General features: G+C 45.3%; 2 protein-coding genes and 3 non-coding genes across 5 annotated transcripts in view; 1 reads left to right on the forward strand and 4 right to left on the reverse strand.

Annotated features, from left to right (window-relative positions):
- LOC109642464 (G2/M phase-specific E3 ubiquitin-protein ligase) overlaps positions 1–22,299 on the forward strand; it is a 333,983-nt gene that overhangs the window by 254,345 nt on the left and 57,339 nt on the right. The window lies entirely within an intron of this gene.
- trnas-gcu (transfer RNA serine (anticodon GCU)) lies at positions 376–457 on the reverse strand. Its single transcript has one exon. It is a non-coding gene; the product is annotated as a tRNA-Ser (tRNA).
- trnas-gcu (transfer RNA serine (anticodon GCU)) lies at positions 1,667–1,748 on the reverse strand. The gene has a single exon. It is a non-coding gene; the product is annotated as a tRNA-Ser (tRNA).
- LOC109636273 (uncharacterized) lies at positions 3,198–6,883 on the reverse strand. Its single transcript, XM_020097893.2, has 7 exons — positions 6,648–6,883; positions 6,237–6,564; positions 5,353–6,154; positions 4,979–5,185; positions 4,520–4,791; positions 3,930–4,435; positions 3,198–3,843 (listed from the first exon to the last, which is right to left on the reverse strand). Exons 1-7 carry the CDS (start codon positions 6,881–6,883, stop codon positions 3,198–3,200), a joined length of 2,997 nt encoding a protein of 998 aa, XP_019953452.2.
- trnas-gcu (transfer RNA serine (anticodon GCU)) lies at positions 10,169–10,315 on the reverse strand. The gene is made up of 2 exons: positions 10,279–10,315; positions 10,169–10,213 (listed from the first exon to the last, which is right to left on the reverse strand). It is a non-coding gene; the product is annotated as a tRNA-Ser (tRNA).

The raw sequence follows: 22,299 nt of genomic DNA on the forward strand, positions 1-22,299 counted from the left end.
GCAAGTTTGGAAATTCTGTTTGACAAGGTCTTCTTCTAAAATGAGATACAATACCTGTTTTTGCGCCATGGAGTGATATGATTCAGAGAAATGGTGTACCATCCCTCCAGTGAGGCTCAGACAATTGCAGTGTCACCACCAAGGGGGACGGACATTTCTCCTGACAGCACATGTTGGCCTATCACCTTACTTTGACACTCAGTAAATGCAAATTTTTCTTCACTAACTTGTTTCCGATCTGTCATTTCAAGGAGGTAAGACATTCAGAAGAGGTAACTATGTTGAGGGTCCTGGTTAATAGTTTTCTCACTACACGAAACAGCAATAGTGCATTTGAGATAATGATCATAATATTCAGTTATTTAGAGTTGACTACGACGAGGATGGGATTCGAACCCACGCGTGCAGAGCACAATGGATTAGCAGTCCATCGCCTTGACCACTCAGCCACCTCGTCCTATTCAGAGCAAATTTATGTCCTGAAAGTCAAACTCTTCCTGTTTTTAAGAGAGTTGTTACAATGGTGACATGTGGCTGTGAACCCAAGTAAAAGAAAAAAAACTATTGCTGAAAAACATGATTCTAGCCCACGCGTGCAGAGCACAATGGATTAGCAGTTCATTCTTGGGGTACAATTTTGGGATTACAGGACTCTAGCTAATGTTTTCTGGTATTGTACATGTGTACATAGGCCTCTGCACTTGCTTGTGTTTCTTGAAGATGTTTCACTTGTCATCCAAGAGGCTTCTTTAGTTCTAACAGACTTGTGGGAGGTTTTGGCTATTTTATCACTCTAGGATCTTCACCTATCCTCAGACTTGTTGTGTTAAACATGCAGGTTGTTTAACCTCACACCAACCAATGGGGTGTTGGAGCTCCTTGAGTACAGGTGTGAATAGCTGATGATACCTGTAAGCCTTTGACCCACCCTGCTATGGTGTGACGCATTAGGGTCACAAGCAATCTCAGGATAGGCAAAGGGCCACAGAGGTGAAATAGCTGAATTCTCCCACTACTATGTTAGAACCTAAAGGAGGATCTAGAAAGAGAAGTGACCTGTTTTCAAGAAACCAAAGCAAGCCTATGCACAATTGTGTGCAGGGGTTTGATACTGACATGTTTTACGTTGAGGTACAAGACAGTGGATGTCACCCACAAAGAGGAACTAACAGTTCAATAGTGGAGAATGTGGGCATCGATCCCACTACCTCTCACATGCATGCGAGAGGTAGTGGGATCAATGCCCACATTCTCCAGAGAAGGTTCATTATCTTAATTTTACTCTGGTAGAGCAAGTTTGGAAATTCTGTTTGACAAGGTCTTCTTCTAAAATGAGATACAGTACCTGTTTTTGCGCCATGGAGTGATATGATTCAGAGAAATGGTGTACCATCCCTCCAGTGAGGCTCAGACAATTGCAGTGTCACCACCAAGGGGGACGGACATTTCTCCTGACAGCGCATGTTGGCCTATCACCTTACTTTGACACTCAGTAAACGCAAATTTTTCTTCACTAACTTGTTTCCGATCTGTCATTTCAAGGAGGTAAGACATTCAGAAGAGGTAACTATGTTGAGGGTCCTGGTTAATAGTTTTCTCACTACACGAAACAGCAATACTGCATTTGAGATAATGATCATAATATTCAGTTATTTAGAGTTGACTACGATGAGGATGGGATTCGAACCCACGCGTGCAGAGCACAACAGATTAGCAGTCCATCGCCTTGACCACTCGGCCACCTCATCCTATTCAGAGCAAATTTATGTCCTGAAAGTCAAACTCTTCCTGTTTTTAAGAGAGTTGTTACAATGGTGACATGTGGCTGTGAACCCAAGTAAAAGAAAAAAAACTATTGCTGAAAAAACATGATTCTAGCCCACGCGTGCAGAGCACAATGGATTAGCAGTTCATTCTTGGGGTACAATTTTGGGATTACAGGACTCTAGCTAATGTTTTCTGGTATTGTACATGTGTACATAGGCCACTGCACTTGCTTGTGTTTCTTGAAGATGTTTCACTTGTCATCCAAGAGGCTTCTTTAGTTCTAACAGACTTGTGGGAGGTTTTGGCTATTTTATCACTCTAGGATCTTCACCTATCCTCAGACTTGTTGTGTTAAACATGCAGGTTGTTTAACCTCACTCCAACCAATGGGGTGTTGGAGCTCCTTGAGTACAGGTGTGAATAGCTGATGATACCTGTAAGCCTTTGACCCACCCTGCTATGGTGTGACGCATTAGGGTCACAAGCAATCTCAGGATAGGCAAAGGGCCACAGAGGTGAAATAGCTGAATTCTCCCACTACTATGTTAGAACCTAAAGGAGGATCTAGAAAGAGAAGTGACCTGTTTTCAAGAAACCAAAGCAAGCCTATGCACACTTGTGTGCAGGGGGTTTGATACTGACATGTTTTACGTTGAGGTACAAGACAGTGGATGTCACCCACAAAGAGAAACTAACAGTTCAATAGTGGAGAATGTGGGCATCGATCCCACTACCTCTCACAAGGAAGGGGTCTGATCTTCTCGCTCTCGCGCACACGCGGAAAACACGGGGAAATATAGATTAAAGAAGAAACAGTGACATTTTTCACTCCAACTATATTCAGGCGACAATCCTGGGCTTTGTGGAAGATTTTGAGTTGTATGTCAATCGAGTCACCCGCCGTGAGCTGGAGTCGAACATCGGACCTGCTGGACGGACCTGAAGGAAGTTACAGAGTGCAGTTTCTGACTAGTGACTAGTAATGTTTATCTCTATGGTTATAAATGTCATAATAATAAAGTGAGCCCTCAAATACTGATGCCTTTGCAAAGTTTGTTTGTTTGTTTCAGTTAATATAATGATAATAACAATAAAATGTGCCTTCAAAGACTATGGGACAATATGGACCTTTTTTGATGATGCACACACTGAGTGAGAATGTTGGTACAATCAGATTTAATGTACCTGAACACAAGATGTAAAATAAACAAGTACTGAAATGAACACACGCGCGCACACACACACACACACACACACACACACACACACACACACACACTCACCAGGAAAACACAGGATGTAAAATAAACAAGTATTGAACATGCAGGCACATACACACGCGCACACTTCAGAAAAACTATATACATAAGCACACAAAATAAAATATACACAATATATACAATCTATACAAGCAAAACATAGCTAGCCACTTATTTTGCTGCTCTCTGTTCTGCCAACCACTCTTCCAGAGATTTGCCCGGTGAGGCACGTGCACAGTATGTGGCACTGCCATGGCGACTATGCCCAAATTCTTGTGTCTTTGGTTGCCCACACTGGCTACAGGTGTTGTAGGTGACTTTTCTGGTGTATTTCCGCTTGTGGACTCCACTCTCCTCCTCAAGAGCCCGCCGGGTCCGGTTCCTCTTTGTGTACCGGGACACAGGAGCAGCAGGAGCAGGAGCAGGAGCAGGAACAAGCGGAGCTGGGCCTGCACTGGAGGTTGAGGGACCAGGAGCTGCCAGTACCATTGACACAGTCTTGTCTGGGTTCAGGGTGGAAGTCCCTAACTGATCTGACATGGGCTGTGCAGTGGCTGGTGCTGTGGGGGCAGGTGTGACGGGGTGCTCCCTGGTGGCAGCAGCAGCAGCGGGTCGTCGGCCTGGCCGCAGAACAGGAGCCTGTCCTGCCAGATTCGGCAGGAGGACAAATTTGTGTTGTGGGCCAGATGTGGGAGGAAGGAGCTCCAGTTTCTCCTTAGGTGGTGGAAGCTGGGTAGGCGCGACAGGAATCTGGTTGATTGGAGCCACTCCCTGAGAAAGGACACTCATTTCTTGTTCTTTCTGCCGCCGTTGAAACCTGAGAGAAGATCATTTGTGTTAGATCATTAGTATTAGTCAGAGAATTATTCAGTCAATTTGAGGTAAATAATGTGCCTGACCTACCACTGAATGAGTGTCCTCTGATTTATCTCAAAGAGCTGGATCATTGTCTCTGCCATAACCCTTGGACTGTTGAGCACCAAGTCCCGGATGTGGTGGTAATGGCAGAGAATTTTTGTCCATCTGGGGGTGGAAACTCCAGCCTTTCTGGTGGTTGTTTTGTGTAAAGTGCACAGCCTTACACAAATGGCCTCAACCAAGCGGCTGGTGCTGGGCCACTGAGCGGGTCCCCCAGGATGTCCAATCAGGCAGCGCTTGACACTCTCCACGCCCGGCGTGACTCCAGACCGCTTAGGAGCCTTAAAGCGGCCACTTGTCAAGCGCGGCTGATGACGAGGCTGGTAGTCCACCCGCTCCTTGTCGCCATCAGGGAGAGCTGTCCACAGCTGGATGATCTGGGTCACCTGCAGTTCAGTGAGGTAAGAAGCCTCACGGAGACCCACCAGGTAACCAGCGAGATCCTGGACTTTGTCCCACCCAGCGATCCCGTCCGGTCCAATGACTTCTCCCTAATAAATACATTGATTAATAGCAATATATGTTAAATTAAATGTCATTGAGATTGGATTGAAATAGCCATTAAAGTGTCTTACCTGAGCCTCGTCGGACATATTGGTGTCAACAGGTGATGCAGGGGCCTGAGGTTGAGAGGCCTGAGTACTCGTCTCCAGACCACGGCAGGGGTCATCCTCATACAGCACAGGAACTGTGATGTCCTCCATGGCCTGTTCTTCAAACCCCACATCATGTGCATCCTCATCATTGACTTCCTCCACCAGCCTGTCTTCCTCCTCTGAGTTCTGGAGCACTGGAGTCAGTGTTTTGTCGGCCTGGCTGTACAAGTACTCCATTCCCAGCAATTCACCTAAAAACCAAAACAGGAAAAAAAAGTATTCTTAATATACTATAATAATATATATAATATAATAATATAATATAATAATCATAATAATTTAATACATTAAAGGTTCAATTGATTAATAAATAGTTGTATTAAAGAACAAATTAATTAAGGTGTTCTTTTTCATGTTGAATGGGGGATAATTTCTTGCCTGTGTATGCTCCAGGGGTGCGATAGTGCTCATCCCAGGCTCTTCCCAGCAACTTTTGGCTGAGCTGGTCCACTGCCTCACTCAGAGCACTGCCATAACAGCGTATGGAAGGTGCTCCTTTTAAGGCATTCTCCATCCGGTCATCGTTCCAGCGCATCAGCCCTTCAACAAGATACGCCTGGAAATGCGCGTCACTGGCACTGGTTCCTGAAGGTTAAATAAACAAAGAAGCGTTTGTCACACAAGATATTCACTACATATGTGATGCTATGAAGTATCTGTAACATGTAATAGAATTATGCTTAAAAATAGCTGTCACTACAACCAGATATTGATAGAAAATAGGTATTATACTAGTATCCCATATGCAATACCTGGAATAAATCTGTTCAGGTGGAGGTGAAAGGACTCCAGGGAGGTAGAGCCACGGGCACACCTGTAACAAGGCAGCTCCACACCGCCTTTCTTCAGGGTGCCTGTCTTGGTGTACAGTGGGAAGTCCTCGGGGTCCTGGATACAGCCCACGTGTTTCTGCTGCTCCTGCCATATCTGCTGGATCCGTTCGTGGTCCAGCAGAGGAACGCCCAGAGTGTCCTTCCCACTTGCACTGTCAACCAGACTGATCAATGACCCGATCAGTCTGGTGGTCTCCTCCACCCCTCTGGTCCTCCTCCTGCAGTGCAGCGCCAACTCCCTCCGGGTAATGCGAGTGGCCAGTGCCTCCTCCGAGATGTGGCCAATCCTCTTTGCTGCCAGCTCGCCCTCCTTGGCACGGCGCAGAGCAGCCACATCCTCCGGATCCCACCCGAAAATGCACGTGGACAGACGTGCCATAAAAATGCCATACAGGGGATGAGCCTCTGTTGTGACACCTGCAGCAAACCGGCGCATGAAATGCCAGATGTCAAGGCGCACCTGAAGCTCGTCCCACTCTGCAAACATGGCCTTCACCCGACAAGGGCCATGCTGGCTGCAACAGTGTCTGTCCACGTACATGATTTTTGGTGGCGCCTCTCCTGCCTCCCTGTACCGCCTCACTAGGCCAGCTGCCATAGGGTCCAGTGCTTGTCCCTCACCGGCTGTCAGGACCGAGACAAGAACCTGACCGTGCTCATTCCCCACATTGGTGCACCAGGCAGCTGTACCTGCAGCCGCACCGGCAAGTTTCTTTGTCACCTATATAGAAAAGATAAGAGTTTAAAAACTGTGTTCATCATGTATGCACTCAAAATGCTGGATATAAACAGGGCTGTGATACCTTTTTTGTGGAGTCCATCTTGAGGACAGAGCCAAAGACGGAGGTTATTTTGGCCTTCACCTCATGAAGTCGCCCAAGAACATCTCTGGCATACACGGCCAACAGCCACTTAGGCTTGGGAAGGGCAGGTAAGAGGGGAGGCTCAGGGAATGCAGGGGGGCGCACAAAAGTGGACCTTGCGAACGGTTCACAAGCTGTGAGGTACTGCAGGACACGCTGCATCCACGCCTCACTGTGCTGTTCCTGCAGCTTTTTGTACAGCTGAGTCACACTGTTGCCCATTGTCCTCTCCCTCATCATCCTCACCACCTGGGCGTCACATGAGTATCTAAGGAGAGGAAAGAGTGTAATGTATAAAAAAATAACACAAATAAAAGCACCTAATAATGGTTGACATTCATTATGAATTACCTGTATGTAAGTAACGCTGGAAACTGGCTGCGGTGACCCATATCCAGCTGGCCTAGGATATCCTCGGACCAAGCAGGATACTTTTTGGAGCAGCGTTTGCACTCCAGGTACTCAGTGGCAAGGTCATACCACCCGTCTATGTCCAACACCTTGCGCACTGTTCTGTACAGCCCTGCTGCTGTAAGTCTGTGCTTGCCACAGGCTGGACGAAGACAGACGAGGGGATACTGCCACATCTTGTGGGGCATCCACAGGAACAACGGCCGACAGAAGAAGTGGTCAGGCGAAGCGGGAGGCTGGGTGTAAGTGAGGAGGGGCTGAGGAGGATGCCACCAAAGCTTTAGCTGGGCCACTAGCTCTGGCTTGCCGGTTCATGGGTTGGCCTTGAACAGTGTCTGCCGAATCCACTCCTGCTGGAAAGGCGGAAGCTGACTCTTCCAGTGACTGGGAAGCTCGGCTGGTGGCTGATGGGGAGGTATCGCTGCTGGAGGGGGAGCGGCACTGACCTCTAGCTCCACAGTGGTTGCGAGAGCTAATGAAGGAGAAATTAAGCAAACAGGCAGCAAAACAATATAAGGTTAACTGCTGCGTTTGATAGTAATATGCCATAAATGCAGCTCACAAACAGGCACAGTGCAGAAATACTACAAGTGTTAAGAAGCAAAGAACCCAGTGTACACTTTTTGATGCAAGGAGTATGGAGTAAATACAGCTGTGTTTAAAAGGAAACAACCTTAAAATCAAAAGTGGCAATGTAATGGAATAAAGGAAAATTATGCAAAATGAATTCAGTAGTATTAATGATGCCCACAGATATGAAACATGCACACAGACACAGTGATGACTGCTGTTCTAATCATTAGAACAATGAATGTCCACCGTGTGAGTGTGAGTGAGAGGAGCATTCAGCGTTATTGTGAAAAATGGCATGAAAATTCCTGTGATTGTTTTAGAGCACATGGGTGCACGAAATTAAGCTGAAGTGAGCAGAGTTAAGCAAAAACCCACAAAAAACACAGAGACCTTTGTATATCCTTAAGGTTTTGAAGAAGAGCACTCAAAGAATGCATCTCGGTTGATGTGATTTAATTCTGTATTGTGTAGAAAAATAGATTTAAAACGTAGAAATCTTCCACAAAATAATACTTGTTAGTGTTGTCACTAAACATTGTCACAATATTTGCATTTATGTCATCTGCCACACCTGTATTTAGTTGTGCTTCACATTGCGATGCAGCAGATACCAGTTCCTCATCATCATCCTCAGCAGGGCCTGGAGAACAAATATTAAAGCTATTAGACCTACTGTTAACAATACACAGAGACAAAGTATGCAAGATGGTGCATACTTACCAGAAAGGAAAAGCTGCCGTTGAGCCACGTGTTTGGTCAGGGGTTTTGAATGTGCAGGTAAGGTGCACCGTGGTGCTGGAGCTGGAAAAAAGTGGACAAGTCTGTGTAGTTAGGTAAAATGGTAAAGCTATGTATGTAGAACTGCTGTAGGGGAAATTCAAAAGTCACACTCCTACTCACAAGGTTTAACTGGTGGCATAAGCTTTTTCACCAGCTGTGCGGGAGACAGATGTTTGCCACGCGCCAGCAGCGCTTTCACAGGGGAGGGCTTCCATGCGCCAGCAGGTCGGGCTGCAGATGGAGCTGCAGAGGTGCTGGAGGCTGCAGAAGGAGCTGCAGAGGTGCTGGAGGCTGCAGATGGAGCTGCAGAGGTGCTGGAGGCTGCAGATGGAGCTGCAGAGGTGCTGGAGGCTGCAGATGGAGCTGCAGAGGCGCTGGAGGCTGCAGATGTTTGTCTCTTCAAGACATATGCCTTGAAAAGGGCCATGTTGGTGTTGGGCCGGGCATTTGCTGTGACCATGTACCTGATGAGGGCCTGGGCCTCCTTGCTCTGGTCTTCGTAAACCTCCTTCATGGAGCGGCCCTGAAATTGTCCAAACTCCACCATCAAACAGCCCTGGTCTCCAGTTTCCCGAGCCTTAGCCTGCATTTCCTGCTTCTTCCCAAATTTCTCCAGTTCCTGGGTGAACTCTCTGATGCCAGACGTGTATTGCAGGAGCAGCTGTTTGTTCTCAGAGAGGGGGTTTGAATGCTCTTTGTCCCTTGAAATGCTCTGCACTAAATATAGTGCATAGCCAAGGCTGTTCTCAAGGAGCCATCTAAATCTCCTACCCTGGTATTTGCCAAACTGAAGTTTGTAGTGAGCCAGTATTAAAAACATGTCAGTTGGGTCTCCACCATGACCCCTGACAAAAGAACTGGCCTCTGCCAGCACCTCCTCTCTGGGTTTGGCCCTCCCAGACTCAACACCTTCACAGTTCTTCGCCTCCTCCGACGGCGCCATGACCAGTCTGGTTGACCTGGCTGAGTCACGGTGAAAAACTGGATAGGCGTACATTTTTTCTGAATGAAAATAAGAAAAAGACAGTCAATACTTATACGTCTTTCCTGGCACTGCTCCAGCTATAGTACAACAGCGCTTCGCTCACAATTCACACGTAATTATCGCGTATCAGGCGATATTTGTAACTTTTTATATTTTACAGATCTTACTGTTTACTTCCAATAACAGAGTAAAACACGACTCACCTTAGCGCGCGCGGATGAATGGAATACAGCGGGAGCTCAGGACGCAAAACACAATTTTTCTGAATGAAAATGAGAAAAAGACAGTCAATACTTATACGTCTTTCCTGGCACTGCTCCAGCTGTAGTACAACAGCGCTTCGCTCATAATTCATACGTAATTATCGCGTAACAAAGTAAAACACGACTCACCTTGAACACGGCGGAAATCGATAGCAGCGGGGGAACAGGCGCCGAAAAGTAAGATACAGCGGTAGCACAGGACCCAAAACACTATCTTTCTGAATGAAAATGAGAAAAAGACAGTCAATACTTATACGTCTTTCCTGGCACTACTCCGGCTTTAGTACAACAGCGCTTCGCTCATAATTCATACGTAATTATCGCGTAACAAAGTAAAACACGACTTACCTTGAACACGGCGGAAATCGAAGGGAGCGGGAGAACAGGCACCGATAACTAAGACCCACAGAGGGAGGAACGTGATTGGTCAAAAGTAAGCCCACAGAGGGAGGAGCGTGATTGGTCAAAAGTAAGCCCAAGGGGAGGAACGTGATTGGTCAAAAGTAAGCCCAAGGGGAGGAGCGTGATTGGTCAAAAGTAAGCCCAAGGGGAGGAACGTGATTGGTCAAAAGTAAGCCCTCACTGGGCTTACTTTGGCGGAATAGACGGGATACACCAGGCGCAAGTGAGAGGTAGTGGGATTGATGCCCACATTCTCCAGAGAAGGTTCAATATCTTAATTTTACTCTGGTAGAGCAAGTTTGGAAATTCCGTTTGACAAGGTCTTCTTCTAAAATGAGATAGAGGTTCAGAAGAGGTAACTATGTTGAGGGTCCTGGTTAATAGTTTTCTCACTACACGAAACAGCAATACTGCATTTGAGACAATGATCATAATATTCTGTCATTTAGAGTTGACTACGACGAGGATGGGATTCGAACCCACGTGTGCAGAGCACAATGGATTAGCCACTCGGCCACCTCATCCTATTCAGAGCAAATTTATGTCCTGAAAGCAGAGCACAATGGATTAGCAGTCCATTACCTTGACCACTCAGCCACCTTGTCCTATTCAGGGTAGATTTATCTCCTGAAACTCAAACTGTTCATGTCTTTAAGAGAGTTGTTACAATGGTGACATGTGGCAGACCCGCTGAGCTGGTGGGAATCCAGGGCTTCAGTGTACCCAAAACTAGTCAAGGTGATGGCAGGGCGACTATGCATCGGAGCGACATCAGAAAATGATATTTTCTAAAACAGGGCAGATAATAACAGAGAGAAGAAACCGGATCAGCCACTCTAAGCTGAGGCTCTTGGTCTTCCTCAAAGCCAATCTGCCCTGAAAAAAATAATAAAAAGTTACAGTTCGATAGATGATGGTGGTTAGTTCAAAGAGACACCTAAAACTGTTGGATGCTGCTGTTTTGCACATTGTATTATAGTTCTTTTTATTATATTGTTTTCTTTTCTTTTTACTTTTTACTTTACTTGATTGCTGTATTTAATTTCTATTTTTTTCAGTACTGCTTTTGTTAGGTGTGTGTGTTTGAATAAAAAAAATTAAAATGTCAATAGCTGTCCTTTTTTAATTTCTATGCTTAGGTTTTTATAGGCATTTTCTATCTGCTTTGTGTAGCAGAGTGTTTCTTCAAGCAAGTTAGGGAGTTACAAGGGATTTTACAACTGTAATTGTGTGTTGTTCTGGAAGTCACTAATTGGAAGGATGTCAACAGTTTGAAAGGAAGAAACACCAAGACAAAATAAGCTTTCTTAAGGAAAAGGAGCTTTGCTTTGGCTGTTTATGTGCTGAGCACAGGAGTCGAGACTGTGACAAGCATTTGACCTGCAGGGTTTGTAGTCAAACCCACCCCAGTGTGCTTCATATTGGCAAAATAGACAGAGGTAACACAAACACAAAGTATTCCAAGGAGCCTGTGGCATGTAACATCACAGCATCTCATAAAACAAAAATCAGGCTTGAAAATATCTGGTTAGGAGAGTAACCTTTTCTATAAACTTCCTGAAGTCCTCACCCAGAGGAAGATGCCTGTAAGCATGGACAACATTGTGACTGAAGGAGAGCTGGCAAAGTGATCTATCGAAGGTAAAAATTCCCAGCATAAAGACTATGTGGATGTGTTGATTGGAAGCAACGCTCCCAAGATGTTGGAACCTTGGGAGGTCATAAATAGCCAAGGGGAAGGCTATAGGCGTATGCTATAAGAACAGCGCTGGGATGGGTCATTAATGGCCCTTTGCAAGGAAATGGCAGCAGCTTGGAAGCTGAGGTCCCTTCAGTGGTTGTCAACAGGATTTCTGTGAGCAGGTTGGAAAAAATGCTGAGTGAGCAGTACAACCATGACTTTAAGGAGAGAGCTACAGAGGAAAAGGGGCTCTCGAAGGAGGACATAAGGTTCATGGAGATTGCTGAAAGGTCTGCAATGCTCAGAGAGGGTCAGAGAGGGACAGTTTTTTGTGGTGGCTGGAGGGAGATCAGACCAAGGAGCTGGCTGAGTTTCGAATGACTGTCCATCTGTTTGGTGCAATTTCCTCTTCAAGTTGTGCCAGCTTCGCTTTGAGGAAAACAGCAGATGACAATCAGTCTGACTTTCCAGCTGCAGTGGTTCAAACAGTCAAGGATAACTTTTATGTTGATGACTGACAACACAAGACTTGCACCAGACGAGGATACTTGTCTGTCTCTAGTTCTGTGTATGATCCTTTGGGGTTTCTTGCACCAGTTGTGTTGCCTGCTAAAATCATGCTGCAGGAGCTGTGTAGAAGAAATTTTGGATGGTACGAGTCCATACCCCAGGACAGCTTGCATCAGTGGACAAGATGGATGGAGGACCTGGATATTCTCTCTGAGTTTGAGGTTGAAAGGTGCCTTAAACCTAAGGGCTTTGGACATCCCATACATGCTCAGCTACATAATTTTTTGGACGCTAGTGAAGCAGGATATGGAGCTGTCACTTATCTCAGGATGCAGAACAATAAAAATAACATACATGTTGCATTCCTGATGGGTAAGGCTAGGGTTACACCTTTAAAGACTGTTACCATATCTCGCATGGAGCTGACTGCTGCCGTTCTGGCTGTTCGTGTTGACCTCATGCTGAAGGCAGAGCTGAAGCTCCAGCTGCAAAGATGACATAGAGGTCAAGAAGGAAGCCATGGTGAATGTCATCAATGTGGAGGGTTCACCTGATGCCACAAGTCAGCTTATGGCCTACTTCTCAAGTTGGATGAAGCTCAAGGTATCCGTTGCCTTGTTCTTTAAGCTGAAAGGCATTCTGCTGGAAAAATGGCGCGGGAGGAGTGAGGCAGAGGCTTCCAATACCAGCAAGCTAAGATCAGACACGCCAAAGGGACAAGTTTTGTCAGCAAAGGATCTTTTGGAGGCCGAGCTTGCCATCATTCAGTACTGCCAGCAACAAAGATTTGGAAAAGAGATTGCTGCTTTAAAACAGGGGTCAGTTCCTCCACGTCCCCTTCCTCTCCGTCCGTGACTTTTCTTGTGCCCGCAGACTTGGTTTTGATATGCTGCCAGCTGTGCCATTTGCAGTCCCTCTGTAAACTGCGTTGCCTTTTTCTTTTTCTTGCTGTTCAAGAGTTTTTCTGCATAATCAGCATTACCCCATGCTGGATTCACCATTCTCTGCTCCTGTGCAGGGAAAAATCTTGCCACTTCTGAATACTGAGTCCCCATTTCAGTCATCAGCAGTCTTTGCTGTTCAGTGCTGGTTCCAGTTACACTGCATACTGCTCCCCCACTTTACACTTGTGGGGGAGATGAAGTGGTAGGTTCTTTCATGTTGGTGAATGTCCATGGTCTGTAGATCAGCTGAGTGTTTCCATCTCCTGCAGCCACCTCCACCATCGGTGCTTGCGGAGTTGCATTCAAATCATAAATTGCCCCCTTCCTGGTGTGCCATGGAGTATGTGCTGCCACATATGGAGTGGTGCATGCTGGAGGCCTGTCGGACCTCAAGAACTCAGAGGTTCATGGTTTTAGTCAAGTCTACTATGTTCATCTCGTCCCCTCTAAACCATGTCAGTGTGATTATCATCAGCCATTCTGCTTAGCAGTTCATTTAGCTTTTTTTTATTCTATGTGTGTGCACCTCGAATAGTGTTTCTTGTGTGTGGAACATTTAAATTACCACATATATTCTCAAATGAATTACAGTTGATAGTTATAATATAACTGTACATTGCTTTGAAAGGATGAATCACCGTTTTGTGGTCTTTAGCGACATCTATAGACATTAGCGGTAATGACAGGTGTGGTTTAGACCTCACTTGACCTCACTCCCAGAGGTCCATGGTGCAATGTTTTTATTTCACCACTGGGGCACTGATGACATCCCACTTCACTCTGCCTCGGGGAAGAGAAGAGATCAAGACCCCTTGAAAAAAAAACATTGTATAGGCGAGAAGAAAAGGCGGACGAACGCGTAAGTTCGTCGGATAAAGTCATGTGCCTGATCTGCAAGCAGGTTAACACAATGCTCAAAGAGTTAAATATAAATCGCCATTATGCTATGAATCATAAAAGCTACGAAAAATTCACTGGCGAGGAGCGAGTAAGCTCGAACAAATGAAAAGAGGCTACACTGCACAGCAGTCAATGTTCACAAATCTGGCCAAATCCAGTGAAGCTGTGACAGAGGCTAGCTACGTTGTCCGTTCAGTGATGGAGAATTTGTGCAAGACTGCATTTTAAAAGTGGCTGACATTGTATGCCCAGAGCTGTGACATAAGTTTGTCGAATGACACAGTGACACGACGAGTCGAAGAGCTGGCCAACAATCTCAAAGAGCAACTGGGACAACGTTTGGAGGGCCTGGGAAAGGGGGCCTTTTCAATCGCACTGGATGAAAGCACAGACATTTCCGATACAGCGCAATTGCTGATTTTCATCCGAACAGTCATGGAGAACTTTGAAATAGGCGAGGAGCTGCTAAGCATGGAGAGTATCAAAGACCGAACAAGAGGAGTCGACATTTGTGATGCTGTGTGACGCAGTCTCGATGCATACAATGTGAAGCTGCCGTCTATGGTCGGTGTCACAACAGATGGAGCAATGGTTGGGAGACAGACAGGTCTCTGAGAAAGTGGCCAACAATGGAGGTGAGAAACTGATCAAGTATTACTGTATAATACACCAAGAAGCCCTTGCTGCTCAAACGCTTGAAATGAAACATGTCATGGAAATTGTTGTGAAGACAGTTAATTTCCTGAAGTCCAGAGGTCTGAATCACCGCCAATTCCAGACTTTTTTGGAGCAATCAGAGGCAGATTTTGGTTACGTCATATACTTCACTGCCGTCAGGTGGCTTTTTAACCTGAGGAAAGAAATGAGAGAGTTCATGGAGTCAAAAGGACAAGATGTGACACAGTTAAGTGACACTGAATACTTGTCTGAGCGATCTCAATGTGAAGCTGCAGGGCCATGGAGAGCTCATTTCCACACTATTTGACAACGTCAAAGCTTTCCAGCGAAAACTTCAACTGCTGCAGGGACAGCTCAAACAGGGAGATCTAACCCATTTTCCCACCTGCAAGGCGCTGGCAGATGACACAGACACAGATGGGCGCCACGTTTTATGTCACCTGCGTTCAGACAAGAACCATAACCTCATAAAAAAACTCAGAGAGGATTTTGACCAATGCTTTGACCGACTTTAGGGACCACAAGAAGTCATTCAGCCTCTTCCAAAATCCTTTCTCATGTGTCCCTGAGGAAGAGCCTGGAGAAATGCAGTTTGAGCTCATCGACCTGCAGGAGAGGTCTGAGGCCAGAGCAGCATATCATGACAAGAACCTCATCGAGTTCTACAAAGGACCTTTCCCATCCACATACCCTGCACTTCGCCAGCATGCTATCAGAATGGTCTCTTTATTCAGAAGCACATACATTTAGAACAACAGAGGACTCCGGTAAGACCAGAGGCGGTGGACTATGCATCTATGTTAACAAAGCTTGGTGTACGGACACTGCTATCATCGAGAGTCACTGTTCTGCTGACCTGGAATTTCTCATGGTTAGGTGTAGACCGTTCTATTTGCCCAGAGAGTTCACATCTACTGTTGTGACTGCAGCTTATATCCCCCCAGATGCTAACGCTAAGCTGGCAATGAAAGAACTGCATTCTGCCATTAGCAAGCAACAGACTTTGCATCCTGAGGCAGCCTTTATTGTTGCGGGTGACTTTAACCACTCTAACCTGAAGACTGTACTCCCCAAATTTCAACAACATGTCTCCTGCCCTATGAGAGGAGACAAGACTTTGGACAAGGTTTATACCAACATGGCAGTCCCCCTCCCCCACCTAGGTCAGTCTGACCACCTCTCTTTGTTCCTTCTCCCCAAATACACACCACTCATCAAACGTGTGAAACCCACAGTGAGGACAGTCAAAGTGTGGCCAGAGGGAGCAGACTCTGCACTACAGCTTCGGTTCGAACACACGGACTGGAGTGTGTTTGCCACTCAAGCCACACTGGACTCCCACACGGACATTGATTCCTATGCCTCATCCGTTCTGGACTTCATTAACACCAACATCGACAGTGTCACCACCCTTAAACGCATCACTACCTTCCCAAACCAGAAGCCATGGATGAACAAAGAGGTCCGTCTACTACTGAAGGCACGAGACACCGCTTTCAGGTCAGGTGATGCTCAGGCCTACAGTTCATCCAGGGCTGACCTGAAGAGGGGCATCAAGCAGGCCAAGCACTGCCACAAGCTTAGGATCGAGGAGCACTTTAAGAACAACTCTGACCCCATACGCATGTGGCAAGGCATCCAGGCCATAACAGACTACAAACCCACTAGCACCACCCCCCAAAACAGTGCTGCCTCCTTCCCTGACGAGCTAAACAGCTTATATGCACACTTCGACAGGGACAACCAGGAGGCTGCCATCAAGGCTGTGGTCACTTCAGACCACCAACCCCTAACACTCTCCTCCACCGACGTGTGTGCTGCACTGAGCAGGATAAATGCACGCAAGGCCGCTGGCCCTGATGGCATCCCCGGACGCGTGCTCAGGGCCTGTGCTGGGCAGCTAGCTGAGGTCTTGACTGACATTTTCAACCTGTCTCTGGCCCAAGCTACTGTCCCCGCCTGCTTTAAAAATACCTCCATCGTGCCGGTGCCAAAACACTCCACTGCAGTGAGCCTCAATGACTTCCGCCCTGTTGCACTGACCCCCACCATCTTGAAGTGCTTCGAGAGGATGGTCCTGGCTCACCACAAGCTGCTTACCACCCACACTAGACCCCTTCCAATCCGCCTACCGTAAGAATAGGAGCACGGAGGATGCCATCTCCACGGCATTACACTCCGCCCTTTCTCACCTGGACAATAAAAACAGCTATGTGAGGATGCTGTTCATTGACTTCAGTTCAGCCTTCAACACTGTCATCCCCTCCAAACTGATCATGAAACTCAGTCACCTGGGTATCAACCCTTCCCTCTGTAACTGGTTACTGGACTTCCTAACCAACAGACCCCAGTCTGTTAGGTTAGAGAACCACACCTCCTCAACCCTCACCCTGAACACAGGCGTGCCACAGGGCTGCGTGCTAAGTCCTCTTCTCTACTCCCTCTTCACCCACGACTGCATACCTGTACATGGTTCCAACACCATTGTCAAGTTTGCAGACGATACAACGGTGATTGGCCTCATCAGCGACAACGATGAGTCGGCCTACAGAGAAGAGGTCCAGCACCTGGCGCTGTGGTGCGCTGACAACAACCTGGCCCTCAACACCATGAAGACCAAAGAGCTTATTGTGGACTTCAGGAAGAAAGATGGCGCACACACCCCCATCCATATCAATGGGATGGAGGTTGAGCGTGTTGCCAGCTTCAAGTTCCTGGGTGTCCATATCTCTGAGGACCTCTCTTGGACCCTTAACACCTCATCAATAGTCAAGAAGGCACACCAGCGTCTCTTTTTCCTGAGGAGACTGAAGAAGGCCCATCTGTCTACTTAGATTCTGGAGAATTTCTACCGCTGTACCATTGAGAGCATTCTCACTAAATGCATCTCAACATGGTATAGCAGCTGCTCTGTCGCCGACCGAAAAAGACTGCAGAGGGTGGTGAAAACTGCCCAACGCATCACCGGTTCCACTCTTCCCACCACTGAGGCTGTCCAGAGTAAGAGATGTCTGCGGAGGGCGCGCAGCATCACCAAGGACAGCTCACACCCCAGCCACAGACTGTTTGCTCTCCTCCCCTCTGGGAGGCGCTACAGGGTCCTCCGTTCCCGTACGAGCAGGCTCAAGAACAGCTTCATCCCTGTGGCTGTCACCCTACTGAACTCTGCTCCACGGAGATAGCCCCCCCCCCACCCCTGAGACTATACCTCCCACTTCCCCCCTGGCTGACTGCCGCACACCTCTCCAGCCACTAATCATTTGCACTGTACCCCCCCCCCCCACCCCCACCCCCACCCTCACCCTGGCTTGACTGCCACACAAGTGACAACCACTGAACATTTGCACATTGAACATTTGCACAAGAATGTCTTTTTTATCACACTTTACTGTTTACCCAACTCTTAACTGTATTACCTGTACTTAGAATACTATTTTGCTGTTTTACTGTTTTACTGTACTAACCGTACTTACACCACTTACTAATCATTATATTACTAATACCTCATTCACTTCTTTTTACTTATTACCACCACTAATACTTACACCTGCACTTTATATATTTCACATTTATATATTTCACATCTATCTACACTTCCTACCTCAATTGCTGCTAGTCCCAATTCTGTTCTTTTTTTCATACCCAACTCTTACTGTATATATCTTATTTATACAATTATTCCACTTTACATATGCACATACTCTGCACTTTTATTGCTATTTTGCACTTCTGGTTAGATGCTAAACTGCATTTCGTTGTCTCAGTACCTGTACTCTGTACAATGACAATAAAGTTGAATCTAATCTAATCTAATCTAATCATTTGTGAGAAGACCTTCTCCACCATGGCCATCAACAAATCCAAGCTGAGATCCAGGCTGACAGATGGCCATCTACATGATGTCCTTCGTATCGCAATGACAGAGATGGAGCCGGACATCAGAGGAATCGTGGCCAACCAAAAACAGCACCACAAATCCCATGCCAATAAAAAAAAGGTATGTTGAACTAGTAACAAATATTCAGTGTGACTTAATGACAAGCTTATTGATGATAGGCAATGATAGATATTGATGATGATGACGACTTGTTTGGTAAGCTTCTTTTTTAAAGGTCTCTCTCTCTCTTTCTCCCCCTCCTGCTCTGTGTCTATCTGTCTGTCTGTCTGTTTGTCTGTCTCTGCAGGTTTTCCTGTGGTGCTTTCGTATCTGGAATTGCTCCTGAATAAGGTCCCTGCTGATGATAAGACAGGAAGCAAGGCACACTGAGACTGACTGTTTGTTGTAAATAGGTTTTTACATACTGTATATTCTGAAATGAACTGCGCACAGTACTGTTATATCCTAAATTTTGTTTGCATTACAATGTTTCAAGTTTCGCCAGGTTTAGGTTCATTTATGAATTAAATTGTGTTTATTGCTCATTATTGGATGCATACCAATAAGTTTTTTGTAATATTTTCTTTTATTTATTTGCTATTATTTATTTGTCTATTTATATACATATATATATCTTATTTAAGCTATCTATATATTTTATTATGCTTTACTTTTTAATTATTTATTATTATCCAGCTGTATTACTTATTATTAGTAGTATTATTTATTGCTATTGTCATTATTTTATTTTATCTTATCTTATTTTATGTTACTTATTTTTATCTAATTCATTTCTAACCTGCCTCCAGTGTTTCCTCACTGCTCGACAATGAGATGGCGCTTCCTTAGTATTAGGGACAGGCGGAGGGTGTTTGCTTGTTATGTTTTAATGTGAAACACTTAATGTTGCATTTGTTTTGTTAGAAAAGTGCTATACAAATAAAGTTTGATTGATTGATTTAAGTGTAAACTGTAAAAATGCAACCTGGTCATTAAAATTATTACAAATGGGATTTTTCAGTTTTTTCAATATTTCTTTTTTCCCTCGGCAGCCCCCAGTCAAATGTTGGGTTCCTAAATTGGCCCTGAGCTACCAAAACTTTGAGAACCCCTGAATTTCCAGAACAAGCTCCTCCTCTCGAAACAACTCATTAGGAGGAGGATGAAGAACCACCCCGTTGCGCCCGGCCCGGCTTCCCTCTTTCCCCACTCCCAAGTGTAACCAGTGCCATGCAGATTTTTGCAGTCCAACAAATAACTTATTTTTACAGATCCTTTGTAAACAAAAAAACACCTGCCTACCTAACCAAAGACAGGAGAAAAGGGTACAAAACACAAAAAGGCTTTTCTTCCCTACCACTAACCAGGACTGCTTCAAAAGTCAATCAAAATATTAATAAACAGTGTAGTGGAAAAAAAGTGTGGTGGGAAACTATTTTGTAGTTGAAAACTAACATTTATATCCCTGTATAAGCCTTTTATGACCTGAACTGTTTGTGACCTGAAATCTTTATGACCTTGCTAATACCTTTATGACCTTTCTATTGCTTTATGACTGTCCAAGGGATTATGCTCTATCTTTAAAGGAAACTTATACAAATAAGTTTCCTGTCTTAATTCCTGTCTCAAACTGTGCCTACAGAACCAGTCTGAACTGGCTCAGACAAACAGCCTTAGTTTTCCCATATAAGATGCTTGCATTTGACTGTTCTCCATCAGTACTCTGAGATCCCTGTGACTCTCTGTGTTGATCCTTTCTGCAGAAAGCTCTTAATAAAGACACAAAGACAAATCTGGTAATCCAGCCTCTCGTTTTTTCAGATACAGCAAAGACATGGTCGCATCGGGAGTCGGGAAAAAGGCCACCGGCAACGTCAGGTGAGCCTTTTTAAAATGAGCTCCATCAGGCCTTCCATCAATCCCCTGCCGGACCTGGAACACAGACTTAGGAAACAACACCACCCCAAGGCAGGGAGGGAGAACAACACAACACAACACATAAACACACACACACAATGACTCAGAGCCATAATACCCCGTTTCCCTCTATACCTCTTTATATACAGCCTGTGCTCTATACGTTACCTCTTTATCTGCGTCTAGGGGAAGGGCTAGCATGTATCTTGAAGCATGGATCCATTCTGCTTTACCTTGGATCATAGGTCTGTTCTGGTTGTAAACAGCACCTGGAACAGGCCTTTTCACCTAGAATGCCAGAATGCAAGTTCTTGTAAGGACGTACAATATCACAGCTTGAGCAGAGATACCAGAAGGTAATGCTCGTGCTACAAATACTTTTTATTTAGTTATTACAGCGTAGCAATATTTTTATTTATTTTATCAGATGGTCTGCTTACTGACCCGTCCATGTACAGAATCAAATCAGTATTTGGTATTGGTGTTGGCAACAAATCTGGTCTTTTCATCCGCCATAGGAAGAAAAGTTGTAGTGAGCGCTTTAATTTTAGGTGGGCTTGTGAATGATCATTTAATAGTCAAATTGACAAGCTGCTGTCATGTGCTGAGTAGCAGAAATGTTCAGGATATGCAAAACTGAATGGGGAACATGAACCAGACAATCATGATCCAAAACAATGGGTGAAATTTGTTTTGTTTTGGTTTTTTTTCTTTAAATCTTGAGACCAACAGTGGCTACAGCCCTGAGACAGACAAGAACAACAGGCGACAAGCATGAAGAGTAGTATGCAACAGGACGGTAATGAGACATCTCTGCAACAGCAAAATAGATTAAGAGTGACAAGTGTCCTTGGAGAGGGAGACTATCAACAGGTCCACAGCATACGGCAGGAGTGTGCTGCCTGAAAGCAGGTGCAGGTCATCAGGTCACACTTTACGACTGTTGCATACACTGCTAGACTTTCCCTGAACAAATACAAGTACAGGCTGTCTGGGTGGAATTAAGATAAATCTTTGCTCAAATTGACAACTGTATAATACTCTCAATCTGGCAGCAATGAAGCCAAAATTGAATTGGTATATGTTAGATATTATTAATATCAATAATATTATTATTAATATATGTTAGATATTATTAATAGTTTGCAATTCCTGAACAAATCTCCACTCATCAATTTGGTTTGGGTTTTGGATTCAGCAAGATGTTAGTATTGAAAAGTGGTTTCTACCAACGCACCTTAGTCCAGCAGAGATTGAATCCTGCATGTTATTGCTCTGGGAGGCAAGATATACTATTTTATTGTATGTAGTATTAGCTTTTACCCACTTTGTGAGGTGGCTCGGACTTCACAAGTCCCACATGTGATTTTTCTTTAGCCACCATCTCTTCAATGTGTTTGAACATGTCACAACCACAGCAACATGTGGATGTGTGTCACTTACTCTGTACAATTAAATTTGACTTGAATTGGCAAGGTGCACCATTGTGGATCAACAAAATGTGTTCATATTTCAACAGGTGTTTTGTATCCAAAAACGCATTAGCTTATTGATTGTATTTATCTGTAGAATTGAATGCTCCTGTTCAGTAACACTTCAAGACATTCTCATTGCAAACATCAATGCTACTCAAGCTGGCAATGTTTGCAATGGGGTGATGGATAAAACAGTAAACAAGACTGTGGGAATACTCGGCCCACTCCAAGTAAACAAGGGAGGAGAGAATGGCGTTTGTCTTTATTTCCAGTCGCCTCGCCTGGCAACCACACACATATATTCACGGGTCTCTCAATCCACACATACATTCACACACGTCCTCACACGTCCTCCGGCTGCTCCCGTGTCAGGAACCCCGCCTACTGCAAGAGAACAGAACCAGGTTACCAGTGTGCTCTTATTGATGGCCTGATTACCTGATTCTGCACAGCTGTCCGATCACCGGCTGAGCCTCTCCTCCCTGTTGTCCAGCAGTTGCCACCCTAACCACACCCCGCCGTCACAAATACTTTAAAGGCAAAAACAATGATTTTAATTCAGTGTAAAGAGAGATAAGGTCAAACTTGTAATTTCCATTGAATAGTG

Source organism: Paralichthys olivaceus, chromosome 5 (genome assembly GCF_024713975.1).
Source record: "Paralichthys olivaceus isolate ysfri-2021 chromosome 5, ASM2471397v2, whole genome shotgun sequence".
Classification (NCBI taxonomy): Eukaryota; Metazoa; Chordata; class Actinopteri; order Pleuronectiformes; family Paralichthyidae; genus Paralichthys; species Paralichthys olivaceus.